This window comes from Pecten maximus, chromosome 10 (assembly GCF_902652985.1).
Source record: "Pecten maximus chromosome 10, xPecMax1.1, whole genome shotgun sequence".
Taxonomy (NCBI): domain Eukaryota; kingdom Metazoa; phylum Mollusca; class Bivalvia; order Pectinida; family Pectinidae; genus Pecten; species Pecten maximus.
This window is the reverse complement of record NC_047024.1, coordinates 36,615,274-36,637,873: the sequence shown is the minus strand read 5'-3', so window position 1 is coordinate 36,637,873 and position 22,600 is coordinate 36,615,274. Positions and strand designations below refer to the sequence as shown.

Below are 22,600 nucleotides of genomic sequence, written 5' to 3'. Positions count from 1 at the left end.
AACTTCATAATGACGGAGCCTTGATGAATTCATTATTTGGTGATCTGACAAAGGTGTGAAGTCGGCTGTCAAAATATAAAGGCGGATTTCTTTCCAATAATACAACAATTTGTTATCAATTTAACACAATACCTGTAGATTATAAACTAGTCTTAAGATAAATTGTGTATTGAAATACCTTGAAGTCCATACATTGATACAGTTTTTAACATACAGTTGTACATGTAATCAATTAGATAATCCAAGATAGATAAGTCAACAAAGTTTTTTTTCATAACATTTCCTTTATTTATATAAAAAAAAATGTCCAAGCTTGAAAATGCTATACCGACTGTCAACATGAACATGTATGTACACTACCTGTTGATGGGTATAAGTATATCTCACAGCCCTGCTGTCAGCATGGTATTGTTTCAAATACTCTTTGTTTATCAACCAGGTATTCTTAAATTCAGACAATTACTTTAGTTCAAACTATGTAGCCAATCTTTGCATTCTAGGCAAAACAGTAACTGTAACTGGAAGCTTTCCCGATAGTCTGATTTTAGTTATACAACACATGGAAACAATCTAGGGAATTATAGTTTAAGACATATAAAACACTTTAAAAGCAAATCTGTTAAAATATAGTAAGACATTGTAATAATATACACTGTCACACTATGTATTTTTATTCTACATAATCAGTATTCTTTTTACAATATTACTTTGGAGCAAAGGCATAATTTTGCAAAGCTATTGTCAGCAACTGAATTTAACAAGTTTTTATTAATAACTATATAAATCATTTACCCTAACCACTTTCAGAAAGGACAATAGTTCTCTTTTAAGCAATCACATATACATTTAAAGGGAAAAGATGTATCAAGTTATCCTGAAACAATACCAATGTTATCCTGAAACAATAGCATGCTTTACAGAAAGTTGTCATCAAAGCTAGTCCTAGAATCTCTTACATAAGTAACGATCAGCACGCAGTACAGGATGAAAATCTGGCATTGTAAAAAAACTAAAACTTCAACAACACAAAAATCACAATAAATGCATGTAGATCATGCCCTCGTCTGCAGTAAAGACTTGCGCCAACAACAAAGTAGTGTACAGTCATAATGCCAATTCCAAAGATGAATTTATAGAATATCATTCAAAATACCAATTCCTACGACGTGTTTATAAAATATCAGTCAAAAATGCCAATTCCAAACATCAATTTAAAAAATACCAATTCATAATGCCAATCCAAATATGAATTTACAAAATACCAATTCATAATGCCAATCCAAATATGAATTTATAAAATACCATTCATTATGCCAATTCCAAAGTTGAATTTTTAAAATAGCATGTATAATGCCAATTTCAAAGATGAATTTAAAAAATACCATTGACTGTTAACAATTATCTGCCCAGATGGAAAAATGTTTTTTTCGAGTTTCGTTTTAAGCTTCATAATTGCTACATTGTAAACATAAAATCGAGGAGCACAACTGATATGGTATTATGAAATGTCAATACATGTATATTATCATATTTATCCAGCAATAAGCCCATGTCTGATAATAAGGCCACGTCTATTGCAGGTTCAGTGAAAAAGCAAACGAATGCCATTTCATTATCCTACAATAAGTCCACGTACTTAAAGACAAAGTTGTATGTGTTGCCCTTCAGGGTTTCCAACAGGATAAATACCGTTATAATGACCCAGGCCCAATAATCAGAAACTCAACAATATATTTTCACAATATATAATATAAATATATGCATTACGATCCAAATCTAACAAAAAAATTGCCATTACAAAGTGTACTAGTTATTTGCTTCCATAGCGGTCTGAATATTAGTTTACTTATAAAAAAAGTTTGAGATCAGGAATGGAAAATTTTAAACAAATTGAGCTAATTTAGTTTTTAAATATAAATTTTGAATATTCATATCCTGGATAAATATCAACTGATATGCAAGTATTATATTTCTAAAATCATCATATCAACAAACAAACAAAAAAAGAAAGAAAAAAACATACAATTCTACATTATTGGTTTATGATGAATAAATGCACATATTGAAAGTTGATAGCTTCTACCAAACAGGCAATAACAAAGTCGTTAACAAGAAAGGTGTCTAAAAATACAGATAATTAAAATAACAATGACACATTTTGAATCATGTTTGAAGGCTAGTGTACTCTATATTTACACAACAAACAGACCCAGTTTCACAACACTGGTAACCGCCGTGTAGGTCCTACTGACTGGGAGGATAGCATGGTAACCGCAGTGTAGGTCCTACTGACTGGGAGGACAGCACTGGTTCAATGTTACAAACAATATCATTATAAACATCAAGTACAAGCTGGCACTATTTTGATTCTTTAAGCACTCAATTATGATATTCTAAACTATGAATTGCACACTGGATGTTTGATTATAATATATATGCCCACAACATAAGATACAGATTACTACAGTATCATCAAGCGATGCCCACTCTTTGAAATGCTGGGTTACCTCCCCTTACAAATTTTCACATCTTTTTAACATTAACCTGTTAGATACGGGGTACTCTTACACCTCCGTCTATAAGGCCTGTCTCTAGCCACTGAACAATCTGTACCATGACTGAACAATCAACAGAAAAGTAACAGGCTAAAAAGGTGTTGATGAAATTAGATTCTAACAGGAAGTTATATTAAAATTGTGTAAAAGTAATCATTATTTTGATCAAATAATGATTGATTACAATTCAATTTCAATTTGTTCTGATGTTCTTACAATCTGTGCAATCAAGCAAGAATAAATTTGAATATTTCCGCCCATCAATCACTTATCAATTAGTGAATTACCAGTATTAGAATACTGAGACTTTCCGCCCACCAATCACTTATATTATCAATTAGTGAATTACCAGTATTAGAATACTGAGCCTTACTGAGACTAATATCTATAACAAAATGCATAGCTTTCATTATTAACAGTAACAATGATTGACACCATTCTATGTACAAACATAAACGATATGTTCATTTTTTTCTGGAATTGATAACCTTAATATAACACCTAACATTGCTGGTCATGCTTCAATTCAGCACGAAGACGCACCCCAGCGATTCAGAACATGTGAAAAATTGTAAATTCTACAGAGCTATGCTGCTTTGCAGTGCATTATATATGGCAGAAAACTCCCATCTGTAATACAGAGAAAGTAGCTTTGTTGTCATTTAAAAACATACAGTGTATATCAAATTTAACTTAGTCATCCAAATATTGTATCATACAGTAAGAAATCATCTGTCAATGTTTAGTTATTATTGGTAAAAGTCACAGATACAACTGATACCTGTGGTAAAATCCATATTTCCCACTGTTTCTTTCCATCCTTCTAAATGGAAGAATAAGTTAATATGTAAATGGACAAATATGAGACGGAGAAAATATAGAACTGCATCAAATACTTCTGTATATAGATCATGTGGTATTTTTCATCTTTGCTGCCCTAGAATGGAATAATAACATGCATAAAGAACTTAGCTAGGTATTCAATCTTAGCTGGAATGAATTACACTGTGTATACTCCATTGTTAATGTTAGCAATTTATTATTCAACTAGTTTTCATGACTTCTTCTCTTTCTTTTTAAAATACTCAATAATGAACCTAACATACCTCAGTACTTATAATCAATTTCCTGATTTCAAGTTGAAACAGTATCAAAATAGTTATGGTCAAGCTCTGCTATCAAACAAATCTTTACTTTTCTTAATATTTACCTATTTACACTTCTTGCACAAATCTAGATCTGTTGTCATAAAAAAATATGAGATAATTATAACTTAATAGCAAAGTCTTTGACTAAGACTTCTAATTAAATTCGTACCTTCATTATCATTAATTACATGGGTAAAGTTAAGTTAAATTCAAAATAACGTAACATGTAAACAAGAAACAACATCAGACAATCTTTAAAAACAATTTTAGAGTTACCACTTGGAAGCCTGACTGTATCTTGGTGATTATCTCCCTTTGATTTCAACACTATTTTATCAAATACCAGCTGGTTCCCATGTACAGTAATTAGCTACACGCGAATTCCACATTGAACAATTAAGTAAAGGACAAGAACAAAGGTCCCTGTTAAAATGGGAACACTGGGCGCTTTGGAAAGAAAATTCATATATATATATATATAAGATATAATTCTGGTTGGAAACATTGTTGAAGCACTAAATGGAGATATACTGTTCATTCACAAATATGTTATGTCATAAAACCTTGTATTCAGATAGGTTTAGCACAGTTTAGCAATCCATGAGTATAGTTAAAGCATTAAATGTAAACCCTTGAAATAAATATCAAACAATACAAAACTATGTATAACAACTTAAAAATACAAAACAATTATGTCCATTGTTTGAGATTCTTAGAAATCTGATTAAACAATACTACAGCACTATCAACATTAAAAATGACATCTCCATTATAAATAAGGAAGTTAAGGAACAGCTTCATAAAAAGGATTCACAAAAGAAAAAACAATACCCGTTAACGACAACAAAAGTTAAACATAAGTTTTAAAGGGATTTTATAAATTGCTGGCCTATGCCAAATGGCTCAGAGAGGCTACCAAGCCTAACAGAAGAAATCAATGACAAGTCACTGGCTAATTGTAGAGACATAACCAATACAAAGAAATTTAGGTCCTCATATTAAGCTATTATAGATTTTTCATGCCTACCGCCCCCAGACAAAAACATGACAACACATGTACAATGTATTTAACTTCCCAACTACTTCCTGCCAGTAAGTATTTCTCTGGATTATTAATAATTTTCAATTGTGGAAGTGAATTAACACATGTGCATCACCTCCCAAAACAAATAAGATTATACATATTTTTATAACAACAGTCTCTATTAAAATCTTAATGTACATGTATTTCACTATTTGAAAATAATTTGAATTAAAAGTGAACTACCTATGAATTATTTTTTTCGTTATTTGAAAATTATTTGAATCAAAACTGAACTACTTGTTAATTACGTATTTCACTATTTGAAAATTATTTGAATTAAAAGTGAACTACCTATAAATTATGGATCAAAACTGTAAGTAATAGAATAACAGTTTATTTTCCTCGGGTATCCTGCAGAGGAAATTTTATGTATCATGACAGATCAGTAAGTATTCAGAGTATTACCAGATCCATGTTCTATATGGGATACTTTCATCATAAATATACATTACATGCCCGTTTCATTTTTATAAGACTAATTAAAAAAAAAAAACAAGATCACAGAAACATCTAATATCACTGAGATTCACACACACAGACAAGAATATTTTTGTTGGTCTCTAGATCTAGCTACAATGTTTAAGTTACCGCTAAGTAACAGTGTCCCTTCAATTATAATTAGTTAGCTTATGCCTTCAGTAGTCAGCTAGGCTTATTATCATGGAGTAACTAGAATAAAGACATCTTTCTAAAAGCAAATTTAGATAACGTTCAGGTTTTTGTCCATGAATACTATGTCCAGATGTATACACATTTACAAATGTTGCCTTCTATCTTTAGCCAAAGTGTAGATCTGCATCTATCAAGAGATTTCTTACAATTGTGACAATCCTAGAGTAAAAATCCCGTTAATTTTATCTTAAAGGCACCTAGCAATTCTGACTACTGAGATTCTAGAGAAAAAATAAAGACTTGACATTTTGGTGACTAAAAATAGCCGTAGTTTTGAGATTCACCGGTCCCTTTCACCAAGATCGTCCTTGATACACTGGCTGTAGGCCACAGTGCATACACAAGAATCATCCTTGATACAACAGCTGTCAACCACAGCCTTATACACTAGGATCCTCCTTGTTACACTGGCTGTAAACCACAGCCTTATACACTAGGATCATCCTTGTTACACTGGCTGTACACCACAGCCTTATACACTAGGACCATCCTTGTTACACTGACTGTAAATCACAGCCTTATACACTAGGATCATCCTTGTTACACTGGCTGTAAATCACAGCCTTATACACTAGGATCATCCTTGTTACACTGACTGTAAACCACAGCCTTATACACAAGAATCATTCTTGTTACACTGACTGTAAACCACAGCCTTATATACTAGGATCATCCTTGTTACATTGACTGTATCCCACAGCCTTATATACTAAGATCATCGTTGTTACGCTGGCTGTAAACCACAGCTTTATGCATGAAGATTGTCACTGAACACCACCGTGTACGTCACACCCTTTCTATCCGGACATGTTCACTCTGTCATCACTGCTGTTCTTTATATCATCAATATCCTCCATCCAGTTAGATGGACATGGCTTTTTACCATACTGCAAAATGTAAATGTTAGTTAGTGGTTTTGTAAATTGTATCATACTGCAATCTTAATACATTGTTTAATTGATGACTACATTCATAAGAAATTTTGGTTCAAATTACATTATGTAACTACGATTTTGTTATCCATCGGAAGTGAATCAATTAGTAATAAAAGGTACTATTTAAGCGAATTGTGCTTATATACGTATATATCAGTATTACAACCTACACAATTGCCCTTGCATATATACAACTCATATCAGTAATTGCTCACCTGTGAAGTCACTGACCAGATCATAGCTCACCTGTGAAGTCACTGACCAGATCATAGACAATTTCCGTGACAACCCACAGTATATTTGGGGACACACATTTGATCTCAAAACATTGTGGTAGTGAGGTTATACTCTCTATGTTTTAGTTTGTTGAAGCTGAATTACAGTATCTAATTCAAGTGTATATAAGGGTGTTGGACATGGTTGTGGAGTGAAGATACATATAGCCAGTGTTGTCTAATCCAAACTCACCTGGATATCTGTTAGTTCGTTATAAAACCTCTAATCCAAACTCACCTGGATATCTGTTAGTTCGTTATAAAATCTCTAATCCAAACTCACCTGGATATCTGTCAGTTTGTTATAAAATCTCTAATCCAAACTCACCTGGATATCTGTCAGTTTGTTATAAAATCTCTAATCCAAACTCACCTGGATATCTGTCAGTTCGTTATAAAATCTCTAATCCAAACTCACCTGGATATCTGTCAGTTTGTTATAAAATCTCTAATCCAAACTCACCTGGATATCTGTCAGTTCGTTATAAAATCTCTAATCCAAACTCACCTGGATATCTGTTAGTTCGTTATAAAATCTCTAATCCAAACTCACCTGGATATCTGTCAGTTTGTTATAAAATCTCTAATCCAAACTCACCTGGATATCTGTCAGTTCGTTATAAAATCTCTAATCCAAACTCACCTGGATATCTGTTAGTTCGTTATAAAATCTCTAATCCAAACTCACCTGGATATCTGTTAGTTCGTTATAAAATCTCTAATCCAAACTCACCTGGATATCTGTTAGTTCGTTATAAAACCTCTGTGTGAGACTCTCCTTATCCCCGACAGGAAGGTCTATCCAATCATCATTATACAAGATTCTTGCAACAGGTGAAACAACAGCAGCTGTCCCCGCTCCAAACAGCTCAATAACCTGTCAAATATCAATCACTCAATAACCTGGCAATCTTAATTTGAAAAACAGCTAACTCAACAAGAGGCCTAGAGGGCCTGTATCACCTTGATATTTCAGTAATTATGGCAAAATAATGTAATCTAAGCTATCTTTCCAATATTTTCCTACTTTTGAACTGCCTCTCCCTACAATTGTTCAAACTACAGGTGGACTATAAATCCTTAAAAAAAAGAAAGAGCATTTTAAAATGTTTTCTTTTTGCTATATTTCTCCTATTGGGCTCCCCTTCTCCTACCCCAAGGGTGTCACATCCTTCATTTATTTAACATACAACATTGCCACATAATTCTCCAGACCAAATTTCAGGAAAATCCATTTATATAATTAGTTGTTCAGGACTAGTGGCATTTTAAAAAGATTTTCTTTTGGACCAGGTGCTGTGAGTAACTGTTGAATAATTACCATTTTCAAACTTGTCCGAGATCTTGTCAATATATATATGGCTGCATACAAAGTTTCATCAAATGATTGATATTTACTTCAGTTATCATGCTCACAAGGTCCAATAATAATATTATTACGAAAGGCAATAACTCTGTAAGTTACTGTCGAATAATTTCTATTTCAAGAGATCTTGTCGATACCCAACTGCATACAAAATTTTATTAAACTTGATTGATATTCACCTACATTATCGTGTTTACAAGGTAATTGTTGACAGATGGACGGGTGGACAGACGGACGGACACCAGATGCCACAGTATGGCATAAGCTCCCCTTGGTCATTTGGACCAGTGAGCTAATAACCAATCAAATACAAATCACTCAATAACCAATCTTTTGCCATAAAATCCTCCACTTACTCTGTTCTCCTGAAGAGCCTGTATCATTTCTTCCATGGTGTATATCTCTTCTGACACTTTGAACTCATTCTGCAAGGTATACACTATATTTTATGCTAATACTCATGAAGCTTGTTAAAAGGAAGTTTGAAAACAAAATGGTCTCCTCAGTTTAAAAAATAATTTTCAGTCAGTTTATAGCCAGGTGCAGTATTAATATTTAAAAGTGTCAACATACTTAAACATGAAATGGTAAATAATTCAGCAGTGACTGTCTAGTGTATTACAATGTATACCATCACATGTAATGGAAATAACTCCGGTATTTAACTCTGAATACATTCCCTCTCGTACAATACATGTAATCTTGGATCTATCTTGTTATATACATATCATGCCCCAAGCTGACCTTGACCTCTGACATATTGAATTCAGTAAAAATGACATTGACCTTATAGCTTCGTCTCGTTAAAATCAGTAAAATTTCAAAAAAACATTAATATTGAAATGATACAAGTATGTAAAGAGAAACATGTTGGTTAGTGTTTTCTGAATCGCTCTTACTACGGTACTTATTCAGTTCCATGACCTCAGACCTTCATCATTTGACCTCTGACCCTAAAATCAATATCATGATGGAAAGCAAGTAGTTTTAGTTGGATCATCCTCCATGACATGGTTTATTTGATATGGACAGACTGACAGAGAGACAGCAGAGACGATAATTACCCATTCTCTACAGACTGACAGAGAGACAGCAGAGACGATAATTACCCATTCTCTACAGAGAGACAGAGAGACAGCAGAGAGGATAATTACCCATTCTCTACAGACTGACAGAGAGACACCAGAGACGATAATTACCCATTCTCTACAGACTGACAGAGAGACAGCAGAGAGGATAATTACCCATTCTCTACAGAGAGACAGCAGAGACGATAATTACCCATTATCTACAGAGAGACAGCAGAGACGATATTTACCCATTCTCTACAGACTGACAGAGAGACAGCAGAGACGATAATTACCCATTCTCTACAGAGAGACAGAAGAGGATAATTACTCATTCTCTACAGACTGACAGAGAGACACCAGAGAAGATAATTACACATTCTCTACAGTGACAGAGAGACAGCAGAGACGATAATTACCCATTCTCTACAGACTGACAGAGAGACAGCAGAGACGATAATTACACATTCTCTACAGACTGACAGAGAGACAGCAGAGACGATAATTACCCATTCTCTACAGAGAGACAGCAGAGACGATAATTACCCATTCTCTACAGAGAGACAGCAGAGACGATAATTACCCATTATCTACAGAGAGACAGCAGAGACGATAATTACCTATTCTCTACAGACTGACACAGAGACAGCAGAGACGATAATTACCCATTCTCTACAGACTGACAGAGAGACAGCAGAGAGGATAATTACTCATTCTCCACAGACTGACAGAGAGACAGCAGAGAGGATAATTACTCATTCTCTACAGACTGACAGAGAGACACCAGAGACGATAATTACACATTCTCTACAGACTGACAGAGAGACAGAGAGACAGCAGAGACGATAATTACTCCTTCTCTACAGACTGACAGAGAGACAGCAGAGACGATAATTACACATTCTCTACAGAGAGACAGCAGAGACGATAATTACCCATTCTCTACAGACTGACAGAGAGACAGCAGAGACGATAATTACCCATTCTCTACAGACTGACAGAGAGACACCAGAGACGATAATAATCCATTCTCTACAGACTGACAGAGAGACAGCAGAGACGATAATTACCCATTCTCTACAGACTGACAGAGAGACAGCAGAGACGATAATTATCCATTCTCCACAGAGAGACAGCAGAGACGATAATTACCCATTCTCTACAGAGAGACAGCAGAGACGATAATTACCCATTCTCTACAGACTGACAGAGAGACACCAGAGACGATAATTACACATTCTCTACAGAGAGACAGCAGAGACGATAATTACCCATTCTCTACAGACTGACAGAGAGACAGCAGAGACGATAATTACCCATTCTCTACAGACTGACAGAGAGACAGCAGAGACGATAATTACCCATTCTCTACAGACTGACAGAGAGACACCAGAGACGATAATTATCCATTCTCTACAGACTGACAGAGAGACAGCAGAGACGATAATTACCCATTCTCTACAGACTGACAGAGAGACAGCAGAGACGATAATTATCCATTCTCTACAGACTGACAGAGAGACAGCAGAGACGATAATTATCCATTCTCTACAGACTGACAGAGAGACAGCAGAGACGATAATTATCCATTCTCTACAGACTGACAGAGAGACAGCAGAGACGATAATTATCCATTCTCTACAGACTGACAGAGAGACAGCAGAGACGATAATTACCCATTCTCTACAGATCGAGAGACAGCAGACGATAATTACCCATTTTTTAGCTAAGTGGAGAAGACTGCTTCGTGTGATCCCAGGCAGGACAATTCCATTCAATGGAGCAGTGATCAGTTCCTCCTCTACAACACCAAATTTTATATTTTACACTCGGGCATTTGAGTATTTTTTCCTTTCATTTCTTCATAATTTTAACGCCTCTGTTTTTATTTGAGAAAAGATAACTATTTCAATAACGATAATAGTAATGAAAAAAAATCATATCCAATTTTTATAATCATGATTTATAGCTATGACAAATTTACTTCAATGAACAACTTTACCCCAAAACACCTCGTCTAAACTAAATTAATGTTTCAATAGTACACAAAACTACACAGACCAAAATGTGAGTACATGTATACTGTTAGATACCTCCATTTTTGTTAATCCAGTGTAGGAACAGATTCATGGTGCCGACCTCGGTCATCTCATGGTTATCTCCATACAGCCACAGCACCTGCTGACATCCACGATCTTCTGCCAAGTCCTGCACGGCAATCGTCGGGGCATAATTACTGTCAATTAAAATCCAGAAGGTATTCAGGCCAATTGCAAGACAAGAATGAACATAGAATTCAAAATTGTAACTAAGATATCTTGAAATATATTAAACAGGAACTCCGAACTAGAACTGTTATCCAAAGATCAATTTAATACCCACCATTCTCATAGAAAATATATATGAGAATACAAAACGTGAAAATGTCTGTAAGGCAATAATGCCCCCGCTGCCACTTAACAGCCCGAAACACAGTTTGGTGAGGATGGCATCGGCATTTCATTTCATTCTTTTTTGTAACGAGGGCATAAAAAAGTTTATAGTAAAAGGACATAACTCGTAAGATTAACAAGTGTAAAGTCAAAATGTTATCCCCGGAAACAAATCTATCCAAAAACTGCTTCAAATTCACATTGAAACAATTCATCATAAATATATGTATCTGACTTTAAAAACTTATTTTTTTAACTCTTTTTTGCCACAGTTTAAACCCAGTGTATACAAGTTATCAGCTACCTTTCTGGTGTCGGTACAAATCATTATGAGCTTAGACAATGTAGATTTTCTTCAACGTAAATTTAAATTTTTAAAATACATGTACATGTAAACAAAAGATTCCAGAGGGATCTTGGCGCCTACCATTGAATGATCCATATCAGTCAAATGAAAGACTGATCTTTTCTCTTCTTTTCCCTTCTTTCACTCTTTCTTGAAAACATTTCATGGTGGAGTCATAAAATATATGAGATTCCTTTAAGTTTGGTTTGTTAGTTATTTCCTTAAATGTATATGGGGATTGTTTTACTGGTGGTGTGATAACTTGGGCTTACATTTTTTAAGTTTCAAATTGATAGAAGCTGTTCACTATAACCTCTAAAACGGTGCACTTTCAGCAATGCTTGAATATGTATCAATGATAAAATTGGTGTGATGATGATCAGGAAAAGATTCAGCTGTGAAATTTCTGGAAATATTGTCTGACTATGTACTTACGATCCCATCTTGAACATGCCACATCCCCCGGGCCAAGCCCGGGCGTAGGTAGGGTCAGCCAGAAGATTGACTGGCTTAAGCCCTGTGGGGTAATATGGACCTACTGGGCCTGTAAGTACATAAAGCAGGGCATTTTTGGACCTGGCTACTCCAAGGCAGGGCTGCAAAATCAAGTTATTCAGATCTCGTCAAAATTGTTTTGTAAATTAATACAAGAAAGTGCAGTCCTAAGCTGTCATGTGGTAAGATAGGGACGAGTGTCTTTGGAGATTCGATTCAGCATCCAGCCATCCAATCTTCTTCCCATTCTTCTCCGAGAAATGACATTCAGACATTAGATAATAGTTGATTTTCAATGTAAAGAAAAGTTTTATTTCTAGTTTTGGGTATATATATTGTTTTATACACACAAGACAAAGAAACAAATCTAAGAATTTTTTATCTCAGAGTTACTTCCCCTGACAAGGTATACTAGTATTATCAAGGTCCACAGAAAGCCTGTTCTTCCTTTTTTTCGTATTAATTTTGTAACAATTCTATAAATTCTCACGTTGTAAGGTCAGATTTACTAAGGACATGAAATGCATTCAAATATTTCCCAATAACAATGATTAACATTATCTTAACCTGACGGTAGTACATTTTACCTTATAACCCTGAAGAGCCCAGAACTGATGTATATATAAAGACTATTTTAGAACCTTTTCTTACTAATTTCCTTTCAAAGAAATCTTTTTAAAATAAAACAAACCAATTATAAGAAAACTTGACTCCCCTGTCTTAATTTGAGTTAATTCAATTTCTTTTTTTCTATGAATGAATAAACACGATCTGTTCCCTTTTTTCTATGAATTAGTTATAATTAACTCAATCCTTTTATATGAATGAGAACTCAATCCCTTTTTTCTATAAGTTAGTTCACTCAATCCCTTTTTTCTATGAAAGAGTAAACTTGATCCCTTTTTTCAATGAACAAGTCAACTCAATCCTTTTTTTCTATGAACAAGTCAACTTGGTTCCCTTTTTTCTATAAATCAATTAACTCAATTCCCTTTTTTTCTATAAATTAGTTAACTTCATTCACTTAACTATGTGTTAATAAATTTAATTCTGTTTTTTCTATAAATGAGTAAACAAACAGTAATTCCCTTTTAATAATAAATGAACACGTTAAATTACATTGTATAAGTATATCTAAAAACAACAATTTGGAGTAAATATTTTTTTTCTTTTTAAATCTGGTAATTGAATGAATAATTAACTAATGTTATTATGTACAAAATGTGCGGAGTCATAACATAGAGTGTCATGTAAAATGAATCAACATTGATATTATTCTTGATGTCTTATACAATGTCGGCATATAGATGAGGTTAAATTGGTGAAAGTTTGAGACAGAGGGTAAGTAGGGAAGGTTCATACAATTTACTTACCTCGGTACCGATAAAAGTTGGCCGTAGGTACAGGGCATTGGCCACCTCTGTGGAGTGGGGTACCCAGTCCGCATCAATAGTGACCAATTTCTTCATGCATTGAATCAACTCGCGCCCATCAAATAACTGCAGTAAAATAAAGAATTTAGATTTAATAAGAACAGACAAAATCTGGAGAACATATACATGTTACAGTGAGTTGATTATGTTCCTACCAGAAAGCTGTATATGTGAGTGCTCTCAGTGGAGAGATCTTTCAGGTACTAGTTAAATAGTTTATATCTGATTAACCAAATATAAACAAAGGGATATAACTCTATATATATAGAGTTGTGCATATTGCAAGGGGTACTTATAAACAAAATTTGCCTTCTAAAAAAAAAAATAAATAAACAGCGTAAAATAATTATGATACAAATGTGACAAGACTCTCATATCATACAACCAGTACTGGATTTTACAATGTATATGCAATTCCATGACTATACAGTCAACTTTGTTAAGATTTATAACAAGGGAAGGCATATTATGTACCCTATGGTGTGAAGTGTACAAAATTGGAAGGTTTCTTATTTTTATGTATAACACAAACAGTACCCACCCAGGATGGTCTAGTACAGTATATATATAATATATGACAAACGCCGAGTCAAACATAATACCTCTCTAGAGAATATAATATGTAATAATTCTCCCAAGATGGTATAGTACGGTATCTATTACAAACGCCTAGTCAGACATTACACCTCTCTAGAGAATATAATATGTAATAATTCTCTCACGATGATCTAGTACGGTATCTATTACAAACGCTGAGTCAGACATTACACCTCTCTAGAGAATATAATATATAATAATTCTCTCACGATGATCTAGTACGGTATCTATTACAAACGCTGAGTCAGACATTACACCTCTCTAGAGAATATAATATATAATAATTCTCTCACGATGATCTAGTACGGTATCTATTACAAACGCCGAGTCAGACATTACACCTCTCCAGAGAATATAATATATAATAATTCTCCCAAGATGGTATAGTACGGTATCTATTACAAACGCCGAGTCAGACATTACACCTCTCTAGAGAATATAATATGTAATAATTCTCCCAGGATGATCTAGTACGGTATCTATTACAAACGCCGAGTCAAACATAATACCTCTCTAGAGAATATAATATATAATAATTCTCCCAAGATGGTATAGTACGGTATCTATTACAAATGCCAAGACATTACATGTACACCTCCTCACAAAATATATACTACAGGGGAACAATTCTCCCAGGAAGGTCTAGATCGAGTACAGTATTACATTGTATTACAAATGCTGAATCAGGCATAACACCTCCCTAGACAATATATACTACAGGGGAACAATTCTCCCAGGAAGGTCTAGATCGAGTACAGTATTACATAAAAGTGTATTACAAATGCTGAATCAGGCATAACACCTCCCTAGACAATATATACTACAGGGGAACAATTCTCCCAGGAATTCCAAGGTATCTGACAATACACTTCATCCTATCTTGACTTGCACTGCTGCATTCTCATCTGTTTATTTTTATGGACATTCTGTGTATCAACAGTAAAGGTATCCTATGGAAGGGAAATAACTCTGACAGACTTAAGTAGAGAAAAAAGATTGTAGTCATTGTACATGTTCTGATTAAAAGCTGATTGTCAGTAAAACCAGTCTGCTCTTCCTCAATTTCCAACCAGCTATTTCCCCAGTACATGTATAAACTAATACAACACCATGTGCCCATTCAACTAGCTTGGATTGTCTAAAATCTACCACGTACCTGCCTGAAATCTTTTTGACGTTTTAACAGAAAGCAGATATACAAAGCAGGAGGAGCCAAATGCTACAATCTCTAACATTTACTGTTACATTAGCCAAGTATCGGAAGACATGTGTTATAACATGTAAATATACACCTAACATTTGTCATATCACTGAATCCCTGCACTATAATCTAAAACAGATGCACAGAGTCATTCCCTATGTTCAATAACTGTCACAGCAGATGAGTGTAGTCATTAGTGACACACTATACATATGTAAAACACACGGGGTTTTCCTGAAGCTAGTCCAACAGATATTTTGCCAAATATGATGGTTTTGAAAAAACTACAGAAACATACATGTTGGATAGACGTCTGCTTGAATTGTACTAAGGAGTATGAAATCTGCTCACAGCAGTACAGAGTATTTTTTTCATAATTCAAATCTCTTATATACCAGCTAGGTAAAAATATTTTTATTGATAATTCAAATCTCTTTGTGTACCAAAACTAGGACTTATTGGTTTAATTTTCTCTTCTCACAGGTAAAATGTATATAAATTAATACTAATATCGCCAGCATTTTCTATTTCTCGTTTATTACCAGGATTGATAAGTTTTCAAAACATTTCATATTTACTGATGAGGAAAATGTTTACATTTATAATCTAAAATAGTCTAGAACACCAAACATTCATATTTCATTTTAAATAATTGCTGTAAACACGGGAACCATCAGGAACTATATCAGGCTGCGGATGTATATCATTTGTATTACAGAAAAGAGAAGTTGTTAGCCGGAAAATAAAAGTGTGACTAACAAAATTTAACCACCACGACTATAACAGCAGGTGCCAAAGGCATCCTGACGTTAAAAATTAATTGAGACATATCAAATTTACAGGTAATATGTCCCATACCTGTCTACAACCAGATACCACAACAAATCAAAAAACGATTATTCTAATCTGATTGTCAATTTGTATATTAGTAAATAAATATGGGCTGGTATGTCGTACCAATATGGACTTGTTCTGAAATCTGATTGTCATTTTGCATATCATTTTACTAGATTTTAATGTTCTGGAAACTTCATAGAATGTCACACATGATAATTTCATTATTCATGCTACAAGGGCAAATATTCAGCCTCTAGCTATATAATAGGTTCTAAGCATTATCATCTGATTTATGAACCATTGATGATGTTAAGGTACAAAATTAAAAACACGTATGTAATAACACCTTCACAAACTTAATGCATACAATTTACAAAACTTGGCTTTCATCCAATTGACAGGTGTGCAGGGGTCAAGCTACCTACAAGATTGGGTTACCTGTGTTTGAACAAAATTCTAGACATTACATTTGCCTAACAATCCTTGGTTAATGTACACAATAAAATTGTCATTAATTTAGTATCAATAGAAGTATTATCACTGCACAGTCAATTTCCTCTACTGAGGTATATCATTTGTTTTATTTTGTGACATATTAAACAGCTCAGAGTCGAAACTGAAGTCGGTTCGTAAATGTCTGGTTCCACATGGGTCGGGTTTAGATAAGGTTGTATATACACGAAAGCATAGAACAGTCCAATACATACTTTAATGTAGAAACACTGTAAGCAATGTATACAGAAACAGCAGTATAAATAGAGCTGTCCACATTTTTTTCATTAATCGTCAATAATCGATGAATACACAAGCTTTGCAGAGTATTCCTGAAAATTTCTCTCCCAATTTTGTTCCTGAAAAGCCCCATCAGAACTACGTACAAATTGTCTGTCAATTGCCCCCCACTGCCACTTGACACCCCGAGCATAAACATGAGGCCCATTGGCCTTAACGGTCATCTGATTCTAATGACCCTTATACTATTGTAGTGCACATACTCTGTAGCAAGTATAGTGGCACTGTTGGCCATGGCGGATATCCTGGATTTTGGACTAACCAGAAAAATAACAACAATTGATCAGGACCATCTCAGGATCATTACAGTTAAGTTACAGCTTAATCCAACTGGTGGAACTTGCGCAATCATGTTACAAAATGGCCGCCGTGGCGAGGAAGTTTAAAATGTGTTTTTAAGATATCTATATAACAAGGTCATATTAGATCACTTTGAGATCTATATAACCTATCATTAGCTAGATCATTTTAGATCACTTTGAGATCTATATCACAAGGTCATATTAGATCACCTTGAGATCTATATGACCAAGGTCATTTTAGATCACTTTGAGATCTATATAACAAGGTCATATTAGATCACTTTGAGATCTATATAACCAAGGTCATATTAGATCACTTTGAGATCTATATAACTAAGGTCATATTAGATCACTTTGAGATCTATATAACCTAAGTCATATTAGATCACTTTGAGATCTATATAACAAGGTCATGTTAGATCACTTTGAGATCTATATAACAAGGTCATATTAGATCACTTTGAGATCTATATAACAAAGGTCATATTAGATCACTTTGAGATCTATATAACAAGGTCATATTAGATCAGCAGGAAATCTACTGTATAACTAGGTTATATCGGATCACCATGAGATCTTATTGGCTTTATTGAATAACCTCAAGATCTATATAACTAGCTAGGCTATATAAGATCACCTCAAGATCTATATAACTAGCTAGGCTATATAAGATCACCTCAAGATCTATATAACTAGCTAGGCTATATAAGATCACCTCAAGATCTATATAACTAGCTAGGCTATATAAGATCACCTCAAGATCTATATAACTAGGCTATATAAGATAACCTCAAGATCAATAAAACTAGGCTATATAAGATAAACTCAAGATCAATATAACTAGGCTATATAAGATCACCCCAACTAGGCTATATAAGATAACCTCAAGATCTATAAAACTAGGCTATATAAGATAACCTCAAGATCAATATAACTAGGCTATATATATATATATATATAAGATAACCTAAAGATCTATATAACTAGGCTATATAAGATCACTTCATTATCTTTATAACTAGGCTACATAAGATCACCTCATGATCAATATAACTAGGCTATATAAGATCACCTCATGATCAATATAACTAGGCTATATAAGATCACCTCATGATCAATATAACTAGGCTATATAAGATCACCTCAAGATCTATATAACTAGGCTATATAAGATCACCTCATGATCAATATAACTAGGCTATATAAGATCACCTCATGATCAATATAACTAGGCTATATAAGATCACCTCATGGTCAATATAACTAGGCTATATAAGATCACCTCAAGATCTATATAACTAGGCTATATAAGATCACCTCATGATCAATATAACTAGGCTGTATAAGATAACCTCAAGATCTATATAACTAGGCTATATAAGATAACCTCAAGATCTATATAACTAGACTTTATAAGATCACCTCAAGATCTATATAAAAAGCCTATATAAGATCACCTCATGATCAATATAACTAGGCTACATAAGATCACCTCAAGATCTATATAACTAGGCTATATAAGATAACCTCAAGATCTATATAACTAGACTTTATAAGATCACCTCAAGATCTATATAACAAGCCTATATAAGATCACCTCATGATCAATATAACTAGGCTACATAAGATCACCTCATGATCAATATAACTAGGCTATATAAGATCACCTCAAGATCTATATAACTAGGCTATATAAGATCACCTCATGATCAATATAACTAGGCTATATAAGATCACCTCATGATCAATATAACTAGGCTATATAAGATCACCTCATGATCAATATAACTAGGCTATATAAGATCACCTCAAGATCTATATAACTAGGCTACATTAGATCACCTCAAGATCTATATAACTAGGCTATATTAGATCACCTCAAGATCTACAGAACTGTAAATATGTAGTTAGTGTAGATAACCTAAAGATCTATATAACTAGGCTATATTAGATCACCTCAAGATCTACAGAACTGTAAATATGTAGTTAGTTTTCCATCGTCTGTATTAACTACTATGGTACATGAACTGCTTTGCAGTTCACTTCATTTGCACGAGGTTCACTTCCCTTCATCAGTCCATGCAAGCAACAAAATTGACAATCAATCCTTAAAATGTATAGCCTTGGCCTCTACACACATCATATCTCTACTGTAATAGGAGGACATTACATTACATTACATAATAAAATTTACATACATTTACATTACATACGCTATATTGCTGAGATTATGATCTTGCCATTGAAAATCTGATATTATTTCTTTTCGTATATGATATACCCTTTCAGGATATGCTATTGAATTACAACCTTTTAGCAGAGCATTTATCGGGAAACATGATTCTAGTAAAACGTCAACAAATATGACTCTCTCTCTTTAGATGTGCAAGTACCTGATTTTTTTCGCATTTGAGCTAGGTTCTATTCAGGAAGCATCTGTACAGACCAATTTCATACTGCTAATTCAGTAAGACTCTATAAACCTCTACACCTTCAGTTTGGCTTAATTTTAAACATTTCTATGTAACCCTGTATAATCTGGACACCTGTATAATCTGGACACCTGTATATTTATATGTAACCCTGTATAATCTGGACACCTGTATATTTCTATGTAACCTTGTATAATCTGGACACCTGTATAAACCAGACCTAAAGTTTGATCCCATCATTTATATATTTCTATGTAAACCTGTATAATCTGGACACCTGTATAAACCAGACCTAAAGTTTGATCCCATCATTTATATATTTCTATGTAAACCTGTATAACCTGGACACCTGTATAAGCTGGACACCTGTATAATCTGGACACCTGTATAGTCTAGACATCCAGTTATTATCCCCGTTCATGACTGTATATATTTTTTTATTAAACTGATCATCTTGTCATCCAAAACTTGTGTATTCAGAACAAAGTTCTGGTTTATTTTATGTTGTACGTAACAGACTACACTTTGACAAACTTACAGGAAGACAGGCCCGCTCGGCAGACATCACCATCCTCTCCATATTCTCCATTGGTCGGAACAGACGTATCTTATCGTCATGTCCACGGTACGATTTCATCCCCTCAAACAGCTGTCAACACAAACAAAACATATATCAATTTAGCAGATACATGATCGAAAAGTTACTAGAGGTCACTTTATATCACCATGTATACCAATACTTATGTTAGAACTTTAAAAAAACATTACTGCAAAAATTGTATGTTGAGTCATAAATATCAGCTGAAAATTTATTTGGTTTCTTAGCAAAATATATCTTAACTTATAAACCATATATATGTGACTTGTATAAGTAATTATTATACAAAGTACACATGTATGTGAAAGTCACTGTGACCTATATAATGTCAGGCATCTTCTTGGGGATGCAGTTATACCTAAATCTAAATACATAATTTTACAATCTAGGGTAAAAGTTGAAGTTTTTTTCTTTTCTTTTTGTAGTTATCTGACTTTTACATCTATCTTTGCCTCTATAAACTTCTACAATTATAGATATCCAGCATGTACAAAAAGTTTGATAATTAAATTATGGCTATACTTGTTTGTTTGTTTTTGTTTAACGTCCTATTAACAGCCAGGGGCATTTAAGGACGTGCCAGGTTTTAGAGGTGGAGGAAAGCCGGAGTACCCGGAGAAAAACCACCGGCCTACGGTCAGTACCTGGCAACTGCCCCACGTAGGTTTCGAACTCGAAACCCAGAGGTGGAGGGCTAGTGTTATAGTGACGGGACACCTTAACCACTCGGCCACCGCGGACCCCTATATGGCTATACAACTTGTGCATTTCGTAACATTTTTTTTTTCATTCTGATTTTTCTAACTTTGGAGTTCCACACTTTTGGTTTCAAGCATCACTGACATGTCCCATTAACCAGCCTAATGATCAGTTTTATTAGACATTCCTCAGCTGCTCAATCTATAAATAGATTCAGATCTATGGATACATACTATTCACACAAAAGTATAGTAAGTAAAGTCATCTGCCGAGAGCAAGGATTACACAGGCTTACATTATTACCAATGAAACTCTTATGGGAATAGCCTAAAATAACCACACAAGCACACATTATGGGGTCTGTATACTCAATTATCAATGGAAATCAATTTTGTGTTTCTGCAGCATTCAGACCTGGGGATAGGTTGTATTGATCTCCGAAGACTGAAGATTACCGACTATGCAGACATGAAAACTGCACGTTAATTAAATCTTCAGCTAAATTACATCATGCAATTTGTTGCACAGTTCTGACAATGATATTCTAGCCACCAACATTCAAGGTATTGTGGAACACATAATGGAATTTGTGAAAACTATGCCCGATTCCAAAATTCTGTACAAACATCTTCCAGTCATCCCCTTCTCACTCATCCATCCAATCTCCCAAACCACACCCCATCCCACCCATCCATCCCCTTACTCCACCCCCTACATATCCGTTCTCTTACTCCATCCCATCCCCCTCTCACCCATCCATCCCCTTGAGTCCACCCCATCCCCCTCTCACCCATCCATCCCCTTACTCCATCCCATCCCCCTCTCACCCATCCATCCCCTTACTCCACCCCATCCCCCTCTCACCCATCTATCCCCTTACTCCATCCCCATCCCCCTCTCACCCATCCATCCCCTTACTCCATCCCATCCCCCTCTCACCCATCCATCCCCTTACTCCACCCCATCCCCCTCTCACCCATCCATCCCCTTACTCCATCCCCATCCCCTCTCACCCATCCATCCCCTTAAGTCCACCCCATCCCCCTCTCACCCATCCATCCCCTTACTCCATCCCATCCCCTCTCACCCATCCATCCCCCTCTCACCCATCCATCCCCTTACTCCATCCCATCCCCCTCTCACCCATCCATCCCCTTGAGTCCACCCCATCCCCCTTTCACCCCATCCATCTCCTTACTCCATCCCATCCCCTCTCACCCATCCATCCCCTTACTCCATCCCATCCCCCCTCTCACCCATCCATTCCCTTACTCCACCCCATCCCCCTCTCACCCATCCACCCAAAAAAATTTTTTTAAACCCAAAAAAAAAAA

General features: G+C 34.8%; 1 protein-coding gene across 2 annotated transcripts in view; it reads right to left on the bottom strand.

Annotated features, from left to right (window-relative positions):
- Positions 1–264: 264 nt before the first annotated feature.
- The window catches only part of LOC117336128 (branched-chain-amino-acid aminotransferase-like), a 37,939-nt gene continuing 15,603 nt past the window's right edge, over positions 265–22,600 (bottom strand). For both annotated transcript variants that reach the window (XM_033896511.1, XM_033896510.1), the window contains exons 4-11: positions 20,508–20,618; positions 13,749–13,874; positions 12,316–12,476; positions 11,196–11,338; positions 10,818–10,903; positions 8,392–8,460; positions 7,403–7,546; positions 265–6,346 (exon numbers count right to left, since the gene is read on the bottom strand). In XM_033896511.1, coding sequence (XP_033752402.1) covers positions 6,257–6,346; positions 7,403–7,546; positions 8,392–8,460; positions 10,818–10,903; positions 11,196–11,338; positions 12,316–12,476; positions 13,749–13,874; positions 20,508–20,618 — 930 coding nt within the window. In that variant the 3' untranslated portion in view covers positions 265–6,256. The remainder of the gene's footprint in view (positions 6,347–7,402; positions 7,547–8,391; positions 8,461–10,817; positions 10,904–11,195; positions 11,339–12,315; positions 12,477–13,748; positions 13,875–20,507; positions 20,619–22,600) is intronic.